At 46.6% G+C, this 22,918-nt stretch overlaps 1 protein-coding gene across 10 annotated transcripts in view; it reads right to left on the reverse strand.

Annotated features, from left to right (window-relative positions):
- The window catches only part of CTPS2 (CTP synthase 2), a 196,245-nt gene that overhangs the window by 22,597 nt on the left and 150,730 nt on the right, over window positions 1-22,918 (reverse strand). For all 10 annotated transcript variants that reach the window (XR_519479.4, XR_519480.4, XM_070067268.1 and 7 more), the window contains exons 14-16: window positions 18,276-18,372; window positions 4,160-4,215; window positions 1,786-1,882 (exon numbers count right to left, since the gene is read on the reverse strand). Coding sequence is in view for 8 of the 10 variants with exons in the window: in XM_070067268.1 (XP_069923369.1) it covers window positions 1,786-1,882; window positions 4,160-4,215; window positions 18,276-18,372 (250 nt within the window). In the remaining 2 variants the exon portion in view is untranslated. The remainder of the gene's footprint in view (window positions 1-1,785; window positions 1,883-4,159; window positions 4,216-18,275; window positions 18,373-22,918) is intronic.

Below are 22,918 nucleotides of genomic sequence, written 5' to 3' on the forward strand. Positions count from 1 at the left end.
AAAGCAGCCTTAGACACGACATAAATGAAGGAGAGTGGCTGCGGCCGGGGCTCAGAAAATACTAGCCTGATGTACTTGGAACTGAAGGGAATTGGGAGGACCTCCGAGGCCAGACGGTCACTCTGAGCTTCCTCTGCCTTCCTATGCGAGAGCTGGCCATAAAGAAACGCTGACATTCTCCGAGACGAGGCCATGAGACCTGCGGTTCAGAGGTGTCCTGCCCTGTACCCGGAGGAAGGAATGCTGCATAGAGAGGCCAAGAAGAACCTGAGCACAGGCCTTGCTGGGTTCCCCCTCAGTCTATTTCCATTCGATCAGACTCCTTTATCCAATCCCATGTCCACATGGATGTCCACTCTTCATTGAACCTAAGCATAGAAACAGACAATTTTCCCTGGGCCTTTGGGCCTTCATTCCTGAAGTCTTCTGTGCCACATAAAGCTTTGATGAAGGGGGGGCATTCGGCAACTTAGATGTCACGTGAGAAGCCTGTGTCCAGACTAGAGTGCCTGGGATCAAGTCCTGACTCTGCTTCCAATTCCGGCTTCCTGTTAGCACTCACCCCGGGAGGCAGCAGGTGATGGCTCAATTACTTGCCACCTGCGTTAGAGACCCAGATTGGGTTCCAGGCTCCTGGGTTTTGCCTGGCCCAGCTCTGGCTATTGCAGGAGTTTGGGGAATGAATAGGCAGATGGAAGCTCTCTCTGTCTGTCTGTTCCTCCATCTGCCTGCCTTTCAAGTAAGCAAAAATAAATAAATTTAAAACCTTTTAAAAACTTTGACTAAATAAACCTGCTATGTTTTTCTCTTGTTAACTTGTCTTTTGTTATAGAAGCAGCAGCCATGACCCTTATGATGGGTGAGGGAAAGGTAACAAGTTTCCACCTCACGACTATGTTCAATAAAACTACTTATAGACACTGAAATTCTGATGTCATAAAACTTTCACATGTCACAGGTATTTTTTAACCATTTAAAAATGTAAAGAAAAAATTACAGTTCACGAGTTATACAAACAGATCATGGATTTAGGGCACAGGCAGCAGTTTGTAAACCCCTGCGCTAGAACATCAAGACAAAGAGCTGAGACCAGCAATGACCATGGACTTATCATGTCCTTGCAGATCTGAATCAGAAGCACCCAGCCTTCTGCCTTGCTAGTAGTGAACCTAAGATGTGTGCCTGTGTGCTCAGGGTTGTGCCAGCCCAGCCACAAGCAACTCCCTTGGTGCTTTTCCTCAAGAGAGGTGCAGTCCCTTGTTTGCGTTCTGCTTGGTCTCATAAAGAACTGTGAGTACAGAGATTAGTGTTCTGAAGTTAAGTAGCTGGCCCCAGGCTTGACTAGTGAGCACGAGCAACAGGGACAGGCAGGAGAGGAGCCAGGTCCCTTATACAACACACCTCAACCCCAGTCGCCAGTAGCAAGGCAAGCACTTGGTCATTCCTCCTCCAAGGAGGACAGCGAGCACAACGTTGAGCTGCCCACCTTCCCCAGAGTGCCTAAATGACAGGACAAACCCCAGAAGAGGGGGTGGTGTATGGTAAGGAAGCAGCATTTGTATAACTTGTAGACCCAGAATAATACATCATTTTAAGGTAGAGTCAGACTAATAGACCCCAAAATGATCAGGACTATAAGTACTCTGTTTCTCATGCACTCTGTAGTTGCATATTTAATTCAAAGGAGAGAGGAAAAGAAAGAGAACTGGTTCTCCACCGAGTCTGCAGGCATCACAAAGATGTTAGATCATCACAAAGCTTTGCAAAACTGAAGAGCCCACTTACTTGCCAGCTCAATGATTTCCATTCTCTCCCCATCAACATCCTGACCTACAAAATTGAAGCCTTTCTGCTCAAATTGGCTGATCAGGTTAGGGTTCACCTGGAAATATAAGAAATTAAGTGTCTTTGAGCCACAGTGTAAAAATACAGACATATCAGCATATGAAAAATCCTTCATCAATTGTTTGGGTTTTCCATTCCAAGGACCCTGTAACTAGTAGTTAATTTCTATACTAAACACTCAAAGCCTAATGTTAAACTCTCTAATGAACCTGAGATAGAAAGTCTCAGAACTCTGGGAGGCTCATTTTCTGTCACTCAAAAAACACACAAAATGGAAAACTGTGATGCAGATATTCTGACTCGACTTTGCAACTAGATCTAGCTGTCCCCTTATGGTGTCCTCCCTAAGTTATATGTGCTTTCTCTCTCCCCAAATTGTAAATTTGCTTGAAGATTGAAACTCTCTATTTCTCATGACCTCAACACTTACCTTACATAGGTATGTAACAGCTCTAGAGAGGAGCTTGAAGTAACTTCTGTACTAGAGTACTAGGTACTGATGAGTGTGCCCATGGCCACTCTCCTCACTGAACTCATTCCTCCCCAACCCTTTCCCAAATGTTATGCTTCCTTTTCAACCTTTCCTTCACTGAAAATGCTCAAAGTGGGGTCTCACCCGTCATGCAATCGAAGCCCCATATGCTGTTCTTTTAGTTTTAAAAATCATACCACTTTTCATCATGTGTAATTATTTTTCCTTTTCAACAGCTCTATTGAGATATAATTGACATATCATACAATTCACTCATTTAAAGTGTACAATTTAATGGCTTTTATTATATTCACAAAAGTGTGAAACATAATTGGTGAAAAAAATAAGCCCTGTACACTTATCATTCCCTAATCCATCCTCCTGGACCTGCCCCAGCCCTTGTCAAACACTAATGTTCCTCTATGGTATAGGATGTATCAAGTACTTCATTCCTTTTTATGGTTGAATAATATTCCATTGTGTGGATGTAAGAGCGTTAGCTTTTCTGCTCATCAGACAATGGACATTTGAGTTGTTTCCACTTTTTTAGCCACTATGAATAATGCTGCTATGACCATTCACGTACTAGTTTTTGTATAGATATTTGTTTTCATTTTTTGGGGTACATACCTGTCGCTCCCCGTCTTCGTGGAGGAACGACACAGGACCCTGCGCTATTCTTTTGTCTGCTCGGCCCTCCCCGGGTTTGTTGCTGGTTCTTCCCGGGTGGGCTACCGACCCTTCCACTTCCGTGGAAGGGCGGTTCCCCCTGCCACATTCCCCACTTCCACGGGGGAGCAGCACACCGCCGGCCAGCTCTCTCGGGGGCTGCACAGGTGTTCCTTCAGTTAGATGTTCCCCTTAGATGTTCCTGGTGCATGTTGTCTCTCTCCTCCTTTATAGTCCTCTTCCACCAATCCCAACTCTGCTACCCACACGCCGAGTACGCTGCTCTCCTCCAATCAGGAGCAGGTCCTACAGTTTATTGGTTGAACTGGAGGCAGCTGAGCAGAAGCTGTTTCTCCCTTCTCAGCGCCATATTGTGGGAGAGCAGATGCATAGAATAAGTCCCAACTCCAGTAACCCAGTCTAGTCCGAGTTGCTCCCCACACATACCCAGGAGTAGAATTGTTGGGTGTTAAGGCAACTCTAAGCTAAACCTTCTGAAGAAATTCCAAAGGACTTCCCTCAATGGCTGCACTACAGTATATTTCCACCAGCAATAGATGAGGGTTCCAGTTCTCAATGTCCTTGTCAACGGTTGTTCATCTTATGATTATAGCCATCCTAGTTGGTGTGCAATGGTATCTTTCTGTTATTTTGCATTTTCCTCATGACTAATGATATTGACCATCTTTTCATGTGTTTATTGGCCATTTGTATATCTTCTTTGGGAAAATGTCTATTGAGATCCTTGCTATTCATTATTTTGAGATGTAAGAGTTCTTTTATATATTCTAGTTACAGGTCCCTTATTCAATGTATGATTTTATATGTAATTACTACGTTATTGAACTTTTTGCCCCCTCCATTTAGAATGCAAGCTCCCTGACAGGAGGGAGGCCACATCTGCCTTTCCCCTTTCCCCTTTCCATCTTGAGGTGTGCACTATGTATTGATACTTAAAAGGTTTTTGCCTTCAGAAAGCCAAGAGGAAGAATCTCCCCCCAACTCCCACCCCTCTGTTCTGGAACTGAAAGACCATGGGAAATTTGGTATACCTTCCCTGAGCCCCACAGATACCAGCAGGTTGGACAGTATTCTAGAGGGCCCACTTATCACCCCTAGGCTTCCTGGCACTAAGCTTCCACACTCTGCAGTAATCCTGCGTAGGAATCATACCTCATACCGATGTCTGTGTCTTTCTTCTATAAAAGGAACATCACCGTAAAGTTTTCCTGTAAAGATAAAGAGTGAAATTAATACTGGAGCAATCTGCTCTAGAATCCTAACTGTGGTAAAAGCATAGAGGAAGCCTCTTTGAGCTCCACCTGTCTATCAAGGCCTACAAATGACCAGTCTCCGGGTAGTAATCTAGATTTTCTCCTCTTACATTAGAGGATGGTGATAACTTCTTCAAAGCCCTGAAGCAGTTTTCAAGTAAGTCATCTCCATTGCAGAGCGGGAAGCTCACTGGTATACAAGTCTATCGAGGAACCCAGCAGATCTGTGCTCTATTTTATGCACCTGCCCATGGGACTGAGAGACCAAGTAATGTCCATGAATGATGTCACTTTGATGAAGACTCACAATGGGGCTCATTTTACAAAAGAAGAAAATGAAACCAAAGGAAAGGAAATCAAACCAAAGGATTTGCACCAAACACTACCCTGGTGGGCAGTACAGGTCTCTCACCGGTCCCAGTGCTGTTTCCATGGCACCAATGCCTCCTATTTCCACACATTACTGGGCATATTAGTTTATGTACCTCCTTAAAAATAGACCTCTTCACTGACTCTAACATTTGACTTCTAAAAATTTACTCCAGAAAATAGAAATGAGAAGAAATATTTAACCATGAAGATGAGCACTGTAGCACTACCTAGTAGCTTACAAACTGCAAACAAACTGGTAGGAAGAATATTAGACCTGGGCTGGCACTGTGGAGTAGCGGATAAAGCCACCACCTATAGTGCCGGCATCCCATATGGGCGCCAGTTTGAGTCCCAGCTGCTTTGCTTCTGATCCAGCTCTCTGCTATAGCCTGGGAAAGCAGCAGAGGATGGCCCAAGTCCTTGGGCCCCTGCACCCATGTGGGAGACCCAGAAGAAGCTCCTGGCTTCAGATCAGAGCTCCGGCAGTTGTGGCCAACTGGGGAGTGAACCAGCAGATGGAAGACCTCTCTCTCTCTCTCTGCCTCTCTGTAACTCTGCATTTCAAATAAATAAAATAAATCTTTAAAACAATTAGACTGGTAGATTAAATGATAGGACCTCTAATACCAGCATTATGTGGCTCAGAATCATCTGCGGAGTTAGCTCAACACATTCATGTGCTGAGAGGCTGCAGCTCAGGGCAGTGTCGTGGGCGTAACCTGTGTGGCAATAGGCACGGCGGTCAGTGAGATGCTTGGAGACTGCAGTGTCAGGTGAAAAGGCACTGCACCATCACCAGATACCTCTCAAGAAAAGGGGCTGAAAAGGGGCTGGTGCTGTGGTGTAGCAGGTAGAGCCACTGCCTGCAGTGTCGGTTCAAGTCCCGGCTGTTCCAATTCCAATCCAGCTCTCTGCTGTGGCCTGAGAAAACAGTGGAAGATGGCGAAACTCCTTGGGCCTCTGCACCTGCACCCATGTGGTTGACCTGGAGGAGGCTCCTGGCTCGCTCGCTCGCTCTTTCTCTCTCTCTCTCCACACACACACACACACACACACACACACACACACACACACACACATCCCATCAGGAAGTTACAGAAAAAAGGGGTTGAATAATATGGACCTAACCTTCAGAGGATCCTATGTCTTCTACGACCTCTGATTCTGTCCATTATTTTTTCCTCCTACGGGCCAATTTCTTCTCTGCTTCCTTCAATGCAACAGAGGACTTAGTAAATCCAATAACACGGCCTGCCAACATCACCAGAGATGGTGAGAAAAATGGCATGAATCTCTAGAGTGTGCCTGAGGGTTCAGGACCAGCAGGCTATCATGAGAACTTCTGAAACTGCATGGTGCTTCTAAAATAGCTCAGAAGTGCCAGGAAGGGAGGGAGAGATGTAGTGACTCTGGGCCACACTACCTGCCTTGAAATTCTACCACACCATTTAATGGATGTGTGGCTCAGATAAAGTGCTAATGTCTCTGCCTCTGTTTCCTCATCTGCAAATGGGAATGATAGCCCCCACTTTCTAGGGTTATCATGGAGGTTAAATAAACCAAAATGTGTGAAGCACTTAGAATGGTAAGCAAACCATGTAAGTGATTGCTATTGCTAGCTCCAGATAATAAGATCCAAATAGAACGAATGGAACAAGAACATAAGCTCTACAATTTACCAGACTACAGAGGTATTCTTCTCTCAATTTTTTTAAGATTTTGTTTATTTATTTGAGAGACAGAGTTACAGTGAGAGGGAGAGACAGAGAGAAAGGTCTTCCTTCTGTTGGTTCACTCCCCAAATGGCTGCAACGGCTGGAGCTGCACCAATCCGAAGCCAGGAGCTTCTTCCCGGTCTCCTACACGGGTGCAGGGACTCAAGGACTTGGACCATTTTCCACTGCTTCTCCCAGGCCACAATAGAGAGCTGGATTGGAAGTAAAGCAGACGGGACTAGAACCAGCGCCCATATGGGATGCCGGTGCCACAGATGGAGCATTAACCTACTGCATCATGGTGCCGGGACATAACCTAGTACAAAAGGAAGTATTCAGTAAATATCTGTTGATTAAATGAAATAGATCTATGTATAATGTATATAGGATATTATTTAATTTGTTTCTAGAATGTTAGAAATTTTACTTTGTGCTTCAAAATCTTTCTTGATTGCTTATAAATATTTCAAAAATGAATTTACAAAACTAAAGAGTTGCTATACTAGCTAAAAATATTAAACTTTTCTTTAAAACTCTATGTTAAGAATCAGTTCTGGCCGGTGCCGTGACTCAATAGGCTAATCCTCCACCTTGTGGCGCCGGCACACCAGGTTCTGGTCCCGGTAGGGGCTCCGGATTCTGTCCCGGTTGCCCCTCTTCCAGGCCAGCTCCCTGCTGTGGCCAGGGAGTGCAGTGGAGGATGGCCCGGGTGCTTGGGCCCTGCACCCCATGGGAGACCATGAGAAGCACCTGGCTCCTGCCTTCGGATCAGCGTGGTGCGCCGGCTGCAGCGCGCCGGCTGCAGCGGCCATTGGAGGGTGAACCAACGGCAAAGGAAGACCTTTCTCTCTGTCTCTCTCTCTCACTGTCCACTCTGCCTGTCAAAAAATAAAAAATAAAAAAGAATCAGTTCAAAATGACACCAGTTAAATTCTGAGAACACCTTGAAAACAAAATAAAACTAAGAATGCTCATGCCAGGGCATGGTGCCAGAGATTCTCATTAGATAATTCTCAGTGAGGTGTGCAGGCATGTGCGCTTTTAAAAAGCACCTTGATGGGAGTCGGCACTGTGGCGTGGTGGGCTAAGCCTCCGCCTGTGATGCCAGCATTCTATATGAGCGCTAGTTCAAGACCCGGCTGCTCCTCTTCTGATCCAGCTCTCTGCTATGGCCTGGAAAAGCAGTGGAAGATGCCCAAGTCCTTGGGCCCCTGCACCCACGTGGGAGACCAAGAAGAAGCTCCTGGCTCTTGGCTTCAGATCAGCCCAGTTCTAGCTGTTGCGGCTATTTGGGGAGTGAACCAGTGGATGGAAGACCTTTCTCTCTGTCTCTCCCTCTCTCCATCTGTAACTCTACCTCTCCAATAAATAAATAAAATCTTAAAAAAAAAAAAAAAAAACAAGCACCTTAGTCACTCCCACATGCACTTCCAGTTGGGACCAACCAACCCATGCTGCCACTGAAACTACAGGACATTCACTGACAGGGCAAAAAGCTCTTAGACGCGGCTGATTGGAAAACACAGCCGGAAGAGGCAGATCCACAACGCTGTTACTAGTGGTCCTCCGGACTGATGTCCTGAGCACAGAAGCCATGTGGTGGTCTAGGCACAGGGGAAAATCTCAACGACAAATGGCAGTCTGCTTTTCCATCCTAGTCTTTGTGGAGACAAAATAAAATGCAACAGGAATTAGGGGCTGGGCATTGTGGCACAGTGGGTTAAGCTACTGCGCGGGACACCCATTTCCCATTTCAGAAGGCCAGTTCCAGCTCCAGCTCCTCCAGTTAGAGTCCTGGCTCCCTTCCTAATAATGCATCTGGGAAAGCAGTGGATAATATACCAAGTACTTAGACCCCTGACACCCATGTGGGAGACCCGGATGGAGCTCCTGGCTCCTGCCTCTGGCCTGTCCCAGCCCTGGCTGTTGTGGCTATTCGGGGAGTGAATCAGCAGACTGAAGACTGATTCTCTCTCTCTCTCTCTCTCTCTCTCTCTCTCTCTCACTCTCACTCTCACACTCTCTCTCTCACTGTCACTGTCACTCTACCTTTCAAATAAAAAACTTTTTAAATGCAACAGAGATTAACTGTACATAAGCCTAATGTGCAGCAAATGTCTCCTAACGTCAGCAAAGCTTTGGAGAAAGACAACTGACATCTTAGGACCTATAAAATACTCACAATGTAGGCAGCAAGACACCCACCACGTGTCTAAGGTGCTATCAGAAACAAATCACTCTGCCAAATTACACCATTTCTTTCTCTACTTTGCGACTGGGTAGTTCTGTCTGATATATTTTAACCCATTAAAGGTCTTGCCCACCCCCACCCTCATGGTAGTTAATCTTTAAAAAAAAAAAAAAGAGAAAGTACAGAGTCGAGGCCAGCTGCCAGCTTTCTCCTTTTTTCTTTATTGGTTTTGGATTGCAGACATCATTCCTCCAATTTTGATTTTCTTAAATTTATGTATTTATTTGAAAGGCAGAGATAGAGAGGGAGAGACAGAGAGAGATCTTATTATTTGAAAGACAGACTTACAGAGAGACAGAGACAGAAACAGAGAGAGAGTCTTCCATCCCTCGGTTCACTCTCCAAATGGCTACAAATGGCAGGAGCTGGGCTGATCCAAAGCCAGGAGCCAGGAGCTTCTTCCAGGTCTCCCACGTGGGTGCAGGGGCCCAAGGACTTGGCCCAAGGACTTGGGGCACTCTCCTGTTGCTTTCCCAGACACATGAGCAAGGAGCTGGATCAGAAGTGGAGCAGCTGGGACTCAAATTGGCACCCATATGGGAAGCCGGCATTTCTTTTTCTTTCCTTTTTTTTTTTCCAGAATGTACAGTGAGAGAGAGACAGAGAGAAAGGTCTTCCTTTACCGTTGGTTCACCCTCCAATGGCCGCCGCGGCTGGCGCGCTGTGGCTGGCGCACCACGCTGATTCGAAGCCAGGAGCCAGGTGCTTCTCCTGGTCTCCCATGCGGGTGTAGGGCTCAAGCACTTGGGCCATCCTCCACTGCAATCCTTGGCCACAGCAGAGAGCTGGCCTGGAAGAGGGGCAACCAGGAAAGAATCCAGCGCCCCAATCAGGACTAGAACCCGGAGTGCCAACGCCGCAGGCGGAGGATTAGCCTCTGAGCTGTGGCGCTGGCCGGGAAGCCAGCATTTCAGGCGGAAGTTTTACCAACTACACCACAACAGGGACCCCACCTCCAATTTTTTTTTAAATGGAGGGGGTTGATATTATTAATTTTTTAAGATTTATTTTATTTATTTGAAAGACAGAGTTAGAGAAAAAGGTAGAGACAGAGAGAGAGGCCTTCCATCTGCTGGTTCACTCCCCAAATGGCTGCAATGGCTGGAGCTGAGCCGATCCAAAGCTAGGAGCCAGAAGCTTCTTCTGGGTCTCCCAGGTGGGTGTAAGAGCCCAAGGACTTGGGCCATGTTCCTCTGCTTTACCAGGCACATTAGCATGGCGCTGGATCAGAAGTGGAGCAGCTGGGACTCAAATTGGCACCCAAATGGGATGTTGGTGCTGTGGGCCAGGGCTTTAAACCACTGCACCATAGCACTGGCCCCGCAATTTTGAGGAAACATCTCATTTCTCTTAAGTACCTAGACTCATCCTCTTTGCTTAATTTTGATTTTGTGTTCTGTTTTTATCTTGATTTTCTAGTATAAAATACCTTAGTTTAAAAATGCGTACCACTGCTTTTAACTCCATATTGCAGTGTCACATTTTTCTCATCATTTTATGTCATTTCTATTCTATGAAGTATTCTTATCTCATTCTCAGCACCTCTTTTCTTAGATGGTATGTATTCTTCTGCTAGTCCACACTGGCAGGTGGGGAGCGAGGAAGCAGGAGAAGAGGGCCTCAACAGAACCTGCAAGATATAGGACACCTGCTCCCCTCTCCTCAATGCCCCTCCCACTACTACCCTAGTGGACGCTCCATTCTGAATGCCAGCTTTGAGACGCTCGCAGGGCCTGTGCCAGGTGGAGTCTCCTAAGGGGGCGGGGCACAAATGCCATCTGTTGTTAGGATCGAAGAGCTACGTTGCAGACCTACGAATCTCCATATTAAGAAATACACCTGAGCAAGTGGTTTCCCCGGGAAAGGGCAAGAAGCTGCAAGGAAAGGAGCCACCTGTTCGGAGTGGACCTGGAGTCTGTGGGCGCGGCGGCCACCTGGCAGATTCCTCTCCTGAGGCCCCAGCTTGCTCCTCTGCACACTGGCAAATGAGCACAGCATGGACTTCCAGGCTCTCTAGATCCCTGGCAATCTCTCCTGTAAACTGTTTTTGTAAACCACCTCACTTACCCAGACAAGGTTTTTCTTATGGTGTATTGTTAAAAACTTCCTAATGGGGCCGGCGCCTGGCTCACTTGGGTAATCCTCCACCTGTGGCACCAGCACCCCGGGTTCTAGTCCCGGTTTCTCCTCTTCCAGTCCAGCTCTCTGCTGTGGCCCAGGAGTACAGTGGAGGATGGCCCAAGTGCTTGGGCCCTGCACCCACATGGGAGACCAGGAGGAAGCACCTGGCTCCTGGCTTCAGATCGGTGCAGCGCCAGCCGTAGCGGCCACTTGAGGGGGTGAAGCAACGGTAAAGGAAGACCTTTTTCTCTGTCTCTCTCTCATTGCCTATAACTCTACCTGTCAAATAAAAAACAAAACAAACAAACAAACAAAAAAACTCCCTAACAATTCAACGACACAAGGAACGAGAAGCTGTTTTCCTGTATCGCTGCTTTGCTAAGACGTGAGAAAGCACAAGCAATCTTTCTAGTCCTGAAAAAGGTGTCCCACCGTGCTCCCATTTCTCTGCGTGCTTCTGGATTCTGCCGTAAGCACTCTGCACTTGCAGTTCCGTGAATTTTGCCCAGATCTTCACCACTGGGGCACACTCAGGATCTTCCCAGTCGGCCTCCTGCCTGTGTTCTTCTTTTTATTCTCTTAGAGCGAGGCAGAGGAACCATTACAGTGAAATGCTTCTCCTCAATATAAGAAAGGAAATGCAGAGGCCGCTGCAAGGCATGGGTCTTTCCTTAAGGCATTCCATCTTCACCTGCTACATCCGGATGGCGTCACTGCCGCCCCCCCTCCCCCCCCCCGACTTCCTGTCACCATCACCCCCAGCAGGGCTCTGCGGCCGCCTCTGCCAGCTGTCATCACCTATCCTGAGGATATTCTCAGAACTCTGGTCTCCAGTTGTGGAAACTGTACTGTCCCCAGCCAGCTACTAATCCCTTCCAACAGGTCCCACGGCGTTCTCAACGACGGCTGAGCTCTGTGATATTCGGGAGACACGCAAACAAGCTGCCAGCCAGCACTTAAGGGAGCTCTGAGCCCTGCCTGAATGTCTTCGTGGTCACTGTGTTCTCATCTCTTGTGCTCACCTGACAGCCACAAGCAAACCAATAGTTTCTTTTTAGTCTTCCAGTCCTCAAGTAGCAAAGCCCCTCTGTGAGCCCGTGGCTGGCCGCTCACCTGAGCCTGCCCTGCTGCATCTCTAGCCACACCCCCTTCAGGATTTCTCACTCTTCCAAGCAGCCCACTGCACACTTCCCTGCTCTGAGCCACTTACCCTGCTTTGCCAATGCCTTTTCAGGAGTTAATCAATCAATTAATGGTATCACAGAAGGAGAGACAAGTCCTACTGTCTATTGTCCCAAAGAAAATGAGGGTTTTTTTGTGTTTTAAAAATTTATTTTATTTATTTGAAAGAGTTACAGAGAGAGGTAGAGACAGAGAGAGAGAGGTCTTCCATCTGCTGGTTCACTCCCCAGATGGCTGCAATGGCCAGAGCTGCGCTGATCCGAACCCAGGAGCCAGGAGCTTCCTCCGGGTCTCCCACGTGGGTGCAGGGGCCCAAGGACTTGGGCCATCTTCTACTGCTTTCCCAGGTCATAGCAGAGTGCTGGATCGGAAGAGGAGCAGCCAGGATTCGAATCGGCGCTCATATGGGATGCCAGTGCTTCAGGTCAGCGCTTTAACCTGCTGTGCCACAGCGGAAAATGAGGTTTTAAATTGAGATATACAGGGGCCAGCACTATGGCATAGCAGGTAAAGCCACGGCCTGCAGTGCCAGCATTCTATCTGGGCGCTGGTTCAAATCGCGGCTGCTCCACTTCTGGTCTAGCTCCCTGCTATAGCCTGAGAAAGCAGTGGAACATACCCCAAGTGCTTGGGCCCCTACACTCATGCAGGAAGACCCAGAGGAAGGTCCTGGCTCCTGGCTTCAGATCAGCATAGCTCCAGCTGTTGTGGCCAACTGGGGAGCGAACCAGCAAATGAAAGACCTCTCTCTCTTTCTCCTTCTCTCTGTGTTCTCTATGTGTAACTCTGATTTTCAAATAAATAAATAAATCTTAAAAAAAAAACAGAATTATATTTTTGGGGCCAGCACTGTGGCATAGTGCGTAAAGCCTCTGCCTGTGGCTCCAGCATCTCATACAGCACTGGTTCATGTTCTAGCTGCTCCACTTCTGATCCAGCTCCCTGTTAATGGCCTGGGAAATCAGTAGAGGGCAGCCCAAGTGCCTGAGCCCCTGTACCCATATAGGAGATCTGAAAGAAGCTCCTGGCTCCTGGCTTCAGATTGGCACAGCTATGGCCCAACTGCCTGGGCTCTTGCCACCGATGTGGGAAACCTGGATGGAGCTCCTGGCTCCTAGCTTCAGCCTGGCCCAGTCCCAGCTGTTGCAGCCATGGGGGCGGGGGGAGGACTGGACCAGCTCTCTCTTTCTCTTTTCTTCCCTTGCTGATTCTTAACTTCCAAATAAATAAAGCTTTAGAAAAATTATCATTCATGAAAGCATTCATATACTCTGACCTAATATTCTGACTCCTGGAAATCTAGCCTAAGGAAACATTCAAAAGAACAAAAATGCTAGAACCAACTTGAAATGTGTATCAACAGGAAATGAATCAGCAGATCATACTTCCTGAAAAAGTTAGGCTACAAGAAAAGCTATGTAAAAACTAAGCCCGATAGATGAAGTTTGGAAAACACCATGAATCTGCAATTTATACATAGGCATAGGGTTATAGACATGATTTAGAACTATATCTCAGGGGCTGTCACTGTGGTATAGTGGGTAAAGCTGCTGCCTGCAGTGCCGGCATCACATGTGGACACCAGTTCAAGTCCCAGCTGCTCCACTTCTGATCCAGCTCTATGCTATGGCCTGGGAAAGCAATGAAAGATGGTCCAAGTCCTTGAGCCCCTGCACCCACATGGGAGACCCGGAGGAGGCTCCTGGCTCCTGGCTTTGGATCGGTACATCTCTGGCCATTGCAGCCAGTTGGGGAGAGGACCAGCGGATAGAAGACCTCTCTCTCTCTGCCTCTCCTCTCTCTGTGTAACTCTGACTTTCAAATAAATAAATATTTTTTAAAAGAAATATATCTCATTTCTAAAGACCCTTGAAATAACTTTGACAATTCCCCCACGCTGTCGTTTTATAAGAAAACACTTTTGCAGACAAAGACAACACACACAGAATGCAGGACAGGAGTGATCCTCTGGGAACACATTTCTTATAAATAGAGCAAATGTTCCCCTCTAGCACTTCTGTCCAAATCAATTTACACCTACAATCGCCACTTTGGGAAAAGGGAAGTCACAGTTCTCATAACCCTTAAGGGACTAACAGTTGACTAAAGGAAAAAGAGGAATTGTTTTTGAATATAAAAATTAGAATCGGAGCTGGTGCTGTGGCACAGCGGGTTAAAGCTCTGGCCTGAAGCGCTGGCATCCCATATTGGCACCGGTTCTAGTCCCGGCTGCTCCTCTTCCGATCCAGCTCTCTGCTATTGCCTAGGATAGCACTGGAGAATGGCCCAAGTCCTTGGGCCCCTGCACCCACGAGGGAGACCCATAAGAAGCACCTGGCTCTTGGCTTCGGATTGGCGTAGCTCCAGCCATTGCGGTCATCTGGGGAGTGAATCGGTAGATTCAGATGGAAGATCTCTCTCTCTCCCCCTACCTCTCTCTATAACTCTGTCTTTCATATAAATAAAATAAATATTTAAAAAAATTAGAATCACTAGTAATCTGGCCATTGTATCTATCAATAATGGTAGGCTTCAATCTTATTTCAAGCTATGCTCTCTCTTTTTTAAAAGATTTGTTAATTTATTTATTTGAAATGCAGAGTTACAGACAGAAAGAGGGAAAGACAGAGAGAAGTCTCCCACCTGCTGATTCACTCCCCAAATGGCCACAATGACCAGGGCTAGGCCAGTTTGAAGCCAGGAGCTTCATCTGGGTCTCCCATGTGGGCAAGGGCCCAAACACTTGGGCCATCTTCCACTGCTTTCCCAGGCCATTAGCAGGGAGCTGGATCAGAACTGGAGCAGCCTGGACTCAAACTGATGCCCATATGGGACACTGACATCACAGGCAGCAGCTTAACCTTGATACACCATAATGTCGGTCCCGAAGCCACTCTGTTTGACTAAAGAAGTCTTTACTTCTCTGGTTTGTCCACTTAATCCAAAGCATTGTAAGCATTTGACTATAAATCAAATTTGAAGAAAAAATGAATAGCATCAAACAGTTTCTAGCAATTTTTCATATGCAATATAGGCAAATATATTTTGTTCATACCATTCTTGCAAAAATGTGCTGACTGGGGAATGTGCAACAGGGGCAGGGAGTGGGGCGGAATCCTAGAACAGAAATGTTCCAGCTTGTAAAAGAATAACTAGGGGCCCAGTGCTGCGGCGCCGAAAGTTAAGCTACCATCTGCAGTGCCAGTATCCCATATGGGCACTGGTGCAAGTACTGGCTGCTCCAGTTCTGATCCAGCTCCCTGCTAATGTGCCTGGGAAAGCAGTGGAAGATGGCTTAAGTCCTTGGCCTCCTGCATCCACATGGGAGACCTGGATGAAGCTCCTGGTTCCTGGGTTCAGTCTGGCCCAGCCCCAGTCAGTGTGGCCATTTGGGGAGTAAACCAGCGGATGGAAAATCTCCCTGTCACTCTTTTAACTAAATAAATAAATCATAAAAAAAAAGAAAAAGTTAAGGGGGGCCAGCTAGTCCTGGCTGCTCTCATTGCAATCCAGTTCCTTGCTAATGTGCCTGGGAAAATAGTGCTTGGGCCCATGTACCCACTGGTTTCTGGCTTTGGCCTGGCCTGGCCGCAGCCATTGCTGCCATTTTGGGAGAGAACCAGCAGTTGGAAGATCTCCCTCTCTCTGTTGACTCTGCCTTTCAATTAAATAAATCTTTTTTTAAAAAAATAAGATCCTACAAAAGAAATATACAAACTGGGGGGAAAAAGCTTACAGAACACTATGGAGCTGTTCTTATGATACCCAACAGAGTCAAGCAAAGTGGAGACCACTGGAAGACAAGCTCACATGGGTGGGAGGGCCGAACCCTATGCTTCTTGAGGACCACAGGTCTATACACCACATACCTTTTGCAAACTATGAAACAGAACTCAGATTTAAGGCAACAAAATCCAACAAATTATCACCTGGAAACAACTCAAATGTCCATCAGCTGATGAATGGATAAACCAAATGGGATACACACATACAATGTAATATTATTTGACCGTTAAACAGAATGAAGAAGTATTGAGACATGCTAACCATAGACACACTTTGGAAATATTATGCTAAGTGAAAGAAGGCAGACTCAAAAGACTACCTTTTCATAAGTACCTCCAATTACCTAAATGTCCAGAGTAGACAAATCTACAGACAGGAGATAGATGAGTAGTTGCTTAGGGGCTAAGGAGAGTGGGGGGTAAAGATATAAGGGGTACAGAATTTCTATGTAAAGTGATGAAAGTGCTCTAAAATTGACTGTGGCAACGGTTACAGAACACTAGAAGTACAAAAAAAAACCAATAATTTGTATACTACTAGCAGATAAATTGTATGGTATGTGAATTATATCTCAATAAAGCTGTTTAAAATTTTTTCAAAACAAGGTTTGATGCTATACTTAAGATTCATAAAAACCATCAACCTTATTTTCTGCCTATTGCAAAGAAAATACATCTTAGATCAGTCTTATTTCCATCAAGTCTCTAAGTATATTGAGTATAATGCTCTTTTCAAAAAGCTTAGTATGATTGCCATCGACTCTTTTACAGCAGATACAATTTTAAAGCATTTTTTTTCACTCACCATTTTCTGTCAAGCAATTATTTGAACAAAGTTTCAAAGTATCTGAAAACATCTGAAAGCCAAAGGATCGTTAACATCCCCGAAGAGAAAAAAAAAGTCTTCTATTTGTAAAGAAAAATGTTAGTCACTTAGGGCACAATGACTTCTTATCCTCACACAGGAGGGAAATGGATTCACTTTGAAACTTTTTCTTTTTGAATTTTATCTTTGCTAGGAAGCTTTATATTCCTTAGAAGCTTTGTATTCATCCACAAAAGAGAAATTCAAATTTCTGGTCTTATTCTTCCTTAAGAAGATAATTGTCTAAGGTGTTCTTTTAACTTCCTGGGAGTGACACTGGCTCCCTGAGATCCCTGGCCTTCGCTCCCTGTCTGGCCTCTTTAGCTCCATGCTCTTACCCTTTGATCACACTTTTTCCACTTGTTTTGCAGGCCCCGGGAGAGCAGGGCTGGTATCTGTCCTGGTCACTGCTGTAAATGCAGAAACTAGCATAGTGCATATAGCATGAGGAAGGCACTTTTTTTTTTTTAGTTTGAAAAGCAGAGCAACAGAGACAGAGTCGGAGATAGAGATAGGCAAAGAGAGATCTTCTACCTGCTGGTTCATTCCCCATATGCCTGCACCAGCCAGGCTGGGCCAGGCTGAAACCAGGACCCCAGAACACAATCCTGGTCTTCCACATGGGTGGCAGGGACCTAAGTACTTGAGCCATCACTGACTGCTTCCCAGGGATCAGAAGTGGAGGAGCCAGGATTTGAACCCAGGCACTCTGATATGGGATGCAGGCATCCCAAGCAGCATCTTAACCACTTTACCAAAAACCTGCCCCAAGACATATTTATCAAATCAATCTAAGGGCTTTGGGATTATTCCATAGTAAATGATTCTCATATGCATGCTAATCTATGAAAACAGTTCCACAGAAATTAGAATTAGCCTTATTAGGAGCAAAATGCCAGGTGGCAAACCACAGCACCCTTTCCTCTCCACATGCTAAGGCATATGGGGGAATAGAGATACACACCACTGAGAGACCTAACTGCCCTGCCCCTCAGGAAGTTCACAAATGAGTTGCTAAGACCAGTCAAACAGACTGGGAACAATGAAACGGGCAGCCTGGGGCTGGCACTGGGTGCAGCAGTGCCAGTACCCTGTATCAGAACTCCAGTTCGAGTCCCAGCTGCTCCACTTCCAATTCAGCTTCCTGCTAATGCACCTGGGCAAGCAGAAGATGATCCAATACTTGGGTTCCTGGCAACCCATGTGGGAGACCAGGAAGGATTTCCTGGTTCCTGATGTCAGCCTGGCCTAGACATGGCTGTTGTGGCCATTTGGGGAGTGAACCAGCAGATGGAAGATCTCTCCCTCTCTCTCTGTTTGACCTCACCCTGTCACTCTGCCCAGCAAATATAAATAAATCCTTTTTTTCCTAACAAAATAGTCTGTTTCAAAATAATGGAGAGCTAAGGATTCAAAATACTGAGGATGAATCAGGCCCGTCTCTCCCAGTCCAAGTTCAACTCCAAAAGCACCTGTAACTCACAAAGCAGCCTGCTGAACAGGGTGTCACGTAGATCAGATGAGAAGGGGCATTCAGTTGTATCCTTCTGAGGCCCACTCTAGAGAGAACTTTTCCAGGGACAGGAATGCCCCACGTGGAAGGTCGGCGAAGGCAGGGGAGACAGGTTAGAGAGGGAGTTGGAACTCCCACCAGTGCTGGGCTCCCATGTGCTCCCATGAACAACATCCAACATCTTAAGAAATAAACAATCTGGGAAACTTACTCAATATTGAATTTTCAGTTCTGAAGACAGTTCTTCTGATTCCCAGCCTCATCGTTCCTCCAAGATCTCCCGGGTTGTGTTCCGGCATATCAATCACCTTCGAAAACAGAACACGGCTGGTTTGGCAGCTGGTCAAAACGCAATTTCCCAATCTCGAGCTTTCCTTTGAGGGGAACAATCTTTGGCTCGGCGTGTTCCATACGCAAGACCACCTGACAGGCCTTCTCGTGTTCCTGCTCAAACACGGGCGCACTTCACATATTCCCCCCCACCCCCACGCTTCCTTCTCCTCTCGGCTTCCCGGCTTTTGTTCAAATCGTTTGGGAAAAAAATGTAATGGGGCATCTTGATGACCTTCCTCCTGCCATTACTCAGACCAAGTTCCAGGCCAAGTTCTAGACTCCCGAGGCTTCCCACATCAGTATTTGGCTCTCCCACAAGCAGCCTCTTCTCACGGTTCACTGCTTTTCCTAATGATTTTCTGTAAGTGAATCTGTCGGTCCTTGTGGAAAGTTACACCACAACTACCTATTTACAGAAAACCATTAGAGACACTCCTTTAAAATCCAAAACGGAATATCATCCGTTCTCAAGTACTATGGGTCAGAAGTCCAAGTGGCTCCCTTCAGCTCTGCCTGTGCATCACATCCAGTCTGTCAAGTCCCATCGATTTGCCCCTCCCAGCCTCCCCCACTTCAGACTTCCCGCAGCCGGCCCTCTCCCCAGCCGCAGCCTACAGCCGAACCTCAGCCCCTCACGCGGGCTATGGCACTGGTGCACTGACTGGCTGCTCAACCTGCGGCTGGCCCCAGTCCACCCTGCACACCGCAGGCGGTGGTTCTATAAGTGGCAAATCCTAGCGCGCCGTCTCTCCTGCTTGAAATCCTTCATGACGTGGTGCGGGCCGAGCCTGAGCCACCAGCCTCATCTCACAGAACTTTCTTTCCTGTCACCCTGACTGCTGTGCCCACAGCTGCCTTTCCCTTCCTCAAATGCATCTTCTTTCTTCCCATCACAGGGACTGGGCACTTGCAGTGCCCTCTGCCAAAAACACCGCCCTCCCCCACTCTCCTTGGCTCTTGTCCTCAATGAAACCATCCTTCACCCTGGGACGTCAGCTCAGCCACCTTGATATCAGCTGGTGTTTCCAGGAGCCGCAGCTAGGCGGGGCCCTCTCTCTGTGCCCTCACACGGCCAGTTTCTCCCCCACCGCTGCCCTTCTTCATTTGTGCCTTGGACTGCGAGAATGCGTCAGCCTTTTGAAGCTAGGACAGGGATGCTTTTCCTTACCATTGCTTTCCAAGCCTCTGGTATATATGGATCTGGCACCTGATGTGCCCTGAATGAATGAATGGATTCAGACTACATTATCTCAGATTTATCTTTATGATCACTCCCCCAGAAATTTAGAAACAAGTGATTTCTATGAAAAGCCTATTCCCATTCATTTTGTAATTCATTTGTTTATTATGATTTCATGGCTTTGTTTCATCTTTTTAAAATATGTGTTTATTTATTATTTATTTGAAAGGCAGGATGATAGAGAAAGAAGGAGAAACAGAGAGAGATCTTCCATCCAGTAGTTCATTCCCCAAATGGTCCCAACAGCCAGGTCTGCACCAGGCTGTAGCCAGGAGCTTAGAACTCCATCCAGGTTTCCCACATAAATGGCAGGGGTCCAAGCACTTGGGCCATCTTCCATTGCCTTGTCAGGTGCATTAGTAGGGAGCTGGACAGAAGAGCAACCAGGACTCAAACTGGCATTCCCATATGGGACGATGGCATCACAAGCAGCAGCTTAACCTGCTGTGCCACAACGCTGGCCCCATCATCTTTTTTTTGTTTAATTTCTTAGAACAGACTCCGGTTTGGTGAGTCAACCTGTTCTAATGGAATTGCTCAGACTTTCCTCTCCTCAAACTTTCCTTTGATTGGTATTTCCTCCTATACCTACCTACCGCATATTGCTCTATGGGAATCTTTGCCAGCTGCAATTTCCTATGGTAGAATTTTCCAAGAAAATGTCTGATCTTATCAGTGCCACAGAACCTTCAGAACTCTCTGAACACTGTATCCCAAGGATGCCTTGCAAGCCACTGAGGCGAAGGGATGGAGAAAACTCTTCATCATATGCCTTGTGGATGGACTACTCAGTTGTGAAGTACGCTTGGCCTTGGCATCTCTTCCCTATCTGCTTTGCTTGGCTAACTGCAACTGGATTAAGTATTGCTGGAGTAAGGTGACAGAGGGCATTGGTTTCCAGTTCAAGAAGCAACGCCACTTGTAAATGCCTGGCCCTGCTAGGCATTTTCCAGGAAAGGGCAGATAAGGCTGTGCTACCTGTCACAGATTCAAAGAAGTCCAAGGCTCCTCACAGCCTCCACTTCCACTTAAGACAAGTGCAACTTCTAGGCAGACCACAGTGACAAACCGCTTCCTGTGTACTGTGACTCACTGACTTACCCTGTGGCGTCCGACAGCCCAAGAAGAGACTTTGAATGTAGCCTCTATACCAGTGTGTTTGGTATTCAAGAGAAAATTGAGTAAATTAACCAACTCGGAACAGGAAACCTGCCTTACTCCTCCCTAGGGATGGACTTGGCAAACACCTCAAAACCGGAAAACATTTCCAAAGTTAAAGTGTGGGGTGGGAAGGGAAGGGAAACGCAATGGGCACCAGGACAGTCAAAGGGAGCTTCGGGGAGGATGCTGTGGAGCAGCCATTACCGCGCTGTTTGCTATGCTCACACCCCACATCAGAACGCCTGCTTCGAGTCCCAGTTACTCCGCTTCCAATCCAGTTACCCACTAATGCACATCCTGAGAGCAGGTGATGGCCCAGGTACTTGATTCCCTGCAACCCATGTGGGAGACCCAGATGGGCTCCTGGCTTTAGCTTAGCCCAGTGCCAGCTGCTGTGGGCATTTGGAGAATGAACCAGTGGCTCTCGATCTCTTTCTCTCTCTCTCTTTCAAATACAATGAAAATAAATAAAAATCTAAAATACACCAATATAGAGGAAAGTCTGAAAGTTCCTGAAAGAACCATGTGAGAATATGATTAAGAAACGTGGAGGTAAACAGCAGGAGAAACAGCTGGAAGGGTCAAAGGTGGCAGAGAGGGGGTGAGGATTAGGGATGTTCTCAGTCTATGCCTTTCAGAACTGCCAGCATCTTAAACCTTGTACATAGTATAATCTTAATGAAAATACGAATATAAGCACAAAGAATGAAATGTGTTATTTAGGCTTTACACTAGGGTATTAGCTCACATTATCACTGCCATTTTCAGAAGTAATAAATACACCTTTCTCTTGGAATGAAAGTGCAGAAAGAAATCCCAAGATATAACAGCTTCGGTGATCCTTTGATTAAAACGTGCTAGCATAGGGACCAGTGGAGCAGGCAAAACATGTAGAAGGGAGCAGTTGGTAGGCAGGGGAATAGGTCTCTGACGCCAGATGATGCCCAGAATGTCAGGGAAAGGGGAAACTTGGCAAGAAAGTTGGAGGTGGAGGGAAGGAACAGGAGGGCTCTGAGTGCTTGGATGCCACCGGGAATTGCTCTTGGCTCCATCCTTCTTCACTGCAGTGTTAGTAGCAAAACCTCATTCAGCCCCGAAAGGACAATGAAAACAAATCTGCATTCCTTCTACAAAAAGCCTGAGAGACAGAACACCACAGTTTCAAAACATACCTGTTTTACATCACTGGGGAGCTCAAAAAAAAAAAATAGCCTCGAATGTGCTTTTGATTTAATTGCAACATTTCCAAGATATCCTAGATATTGCACTGGGAGGAAAATGCTTCATCTAGGGCCAGTGCTGTGGTATAGTGCGTAAAGCTGCCACCTGCAGTGCCAGCATCCCATATGGGTGTCAGTTCAAGTCCCGGCAGCTCCACTTCTTTTTATTTTAATTTTTTTTGACAGGTAGAGTTTGATAGTGAGAGAGACAGAGAGAAAGGTCTCCCTTCCATTGGTTCACCCCCTAAATGGCCACTACAGCCAGTGCTGCGCCGATCCGAAGCCAGGAGCCAGGTGCTTCTGCTGGTCTCCCATGCAGGTGCAGGGCCCAAGCACTTGGGCCATCCTCCACTGCCCCCCCGGGCCACAGCAGAGAGCTGGCCTGAAGAGGGGCAACCGGGACAGAATCCGGCACCCCGACCGGGACTAGAACCTGGGGTGTCGGCACCGCAGGTGGAGGATTAGCCTAGTGAGCTATGGCGCCGGCCCGAAAGATACACCTCTTTCTCTCTCTCTGCCTCTGTTGTTCTGCCTTTCAAATAAATCTTTAAAAAAAAATGCTTCTCAAACAATATATTTCACTTTGTGTTTCTATGGGGGTGCAAACTGTTGAAATCCTTACTTAATGCATACTAAACTGATCCTCTGAAAAAAAAAAAAAAAAAAAGAAATTATCAATTCCCAACTTGACTCTCACTGGGATTAAACATAACAATAGGTCTGCTCTGATTTCATCATCATTTAAAAAAAAATCATCTATTATTTTTCACTTTATGTTTCTGTGTGGGAGCAAACTGTTGAAATCCATACTTGATGTATACTAAGCTGATCTTCTGTATATTAAGATAATCGAAAATGAATCTTGATGTGAATGGAAGGGGAGAGGGAGTGGGAAAGGGG

This window comes from Oryctolagus cuniculus, chromosome X (genome assembly GCF_964237555.1).
Source record: "Oryctolagus cuniculus chromosome X, mOryCun1.1, whole genome shotgun sequence".
Lineage (NCBI taxonomy): Eukaryota > Metazoa > Chordata > Mammalia > Lagomorpha > Leporidae > Oryctolagus > Oryctolagus cuniculus.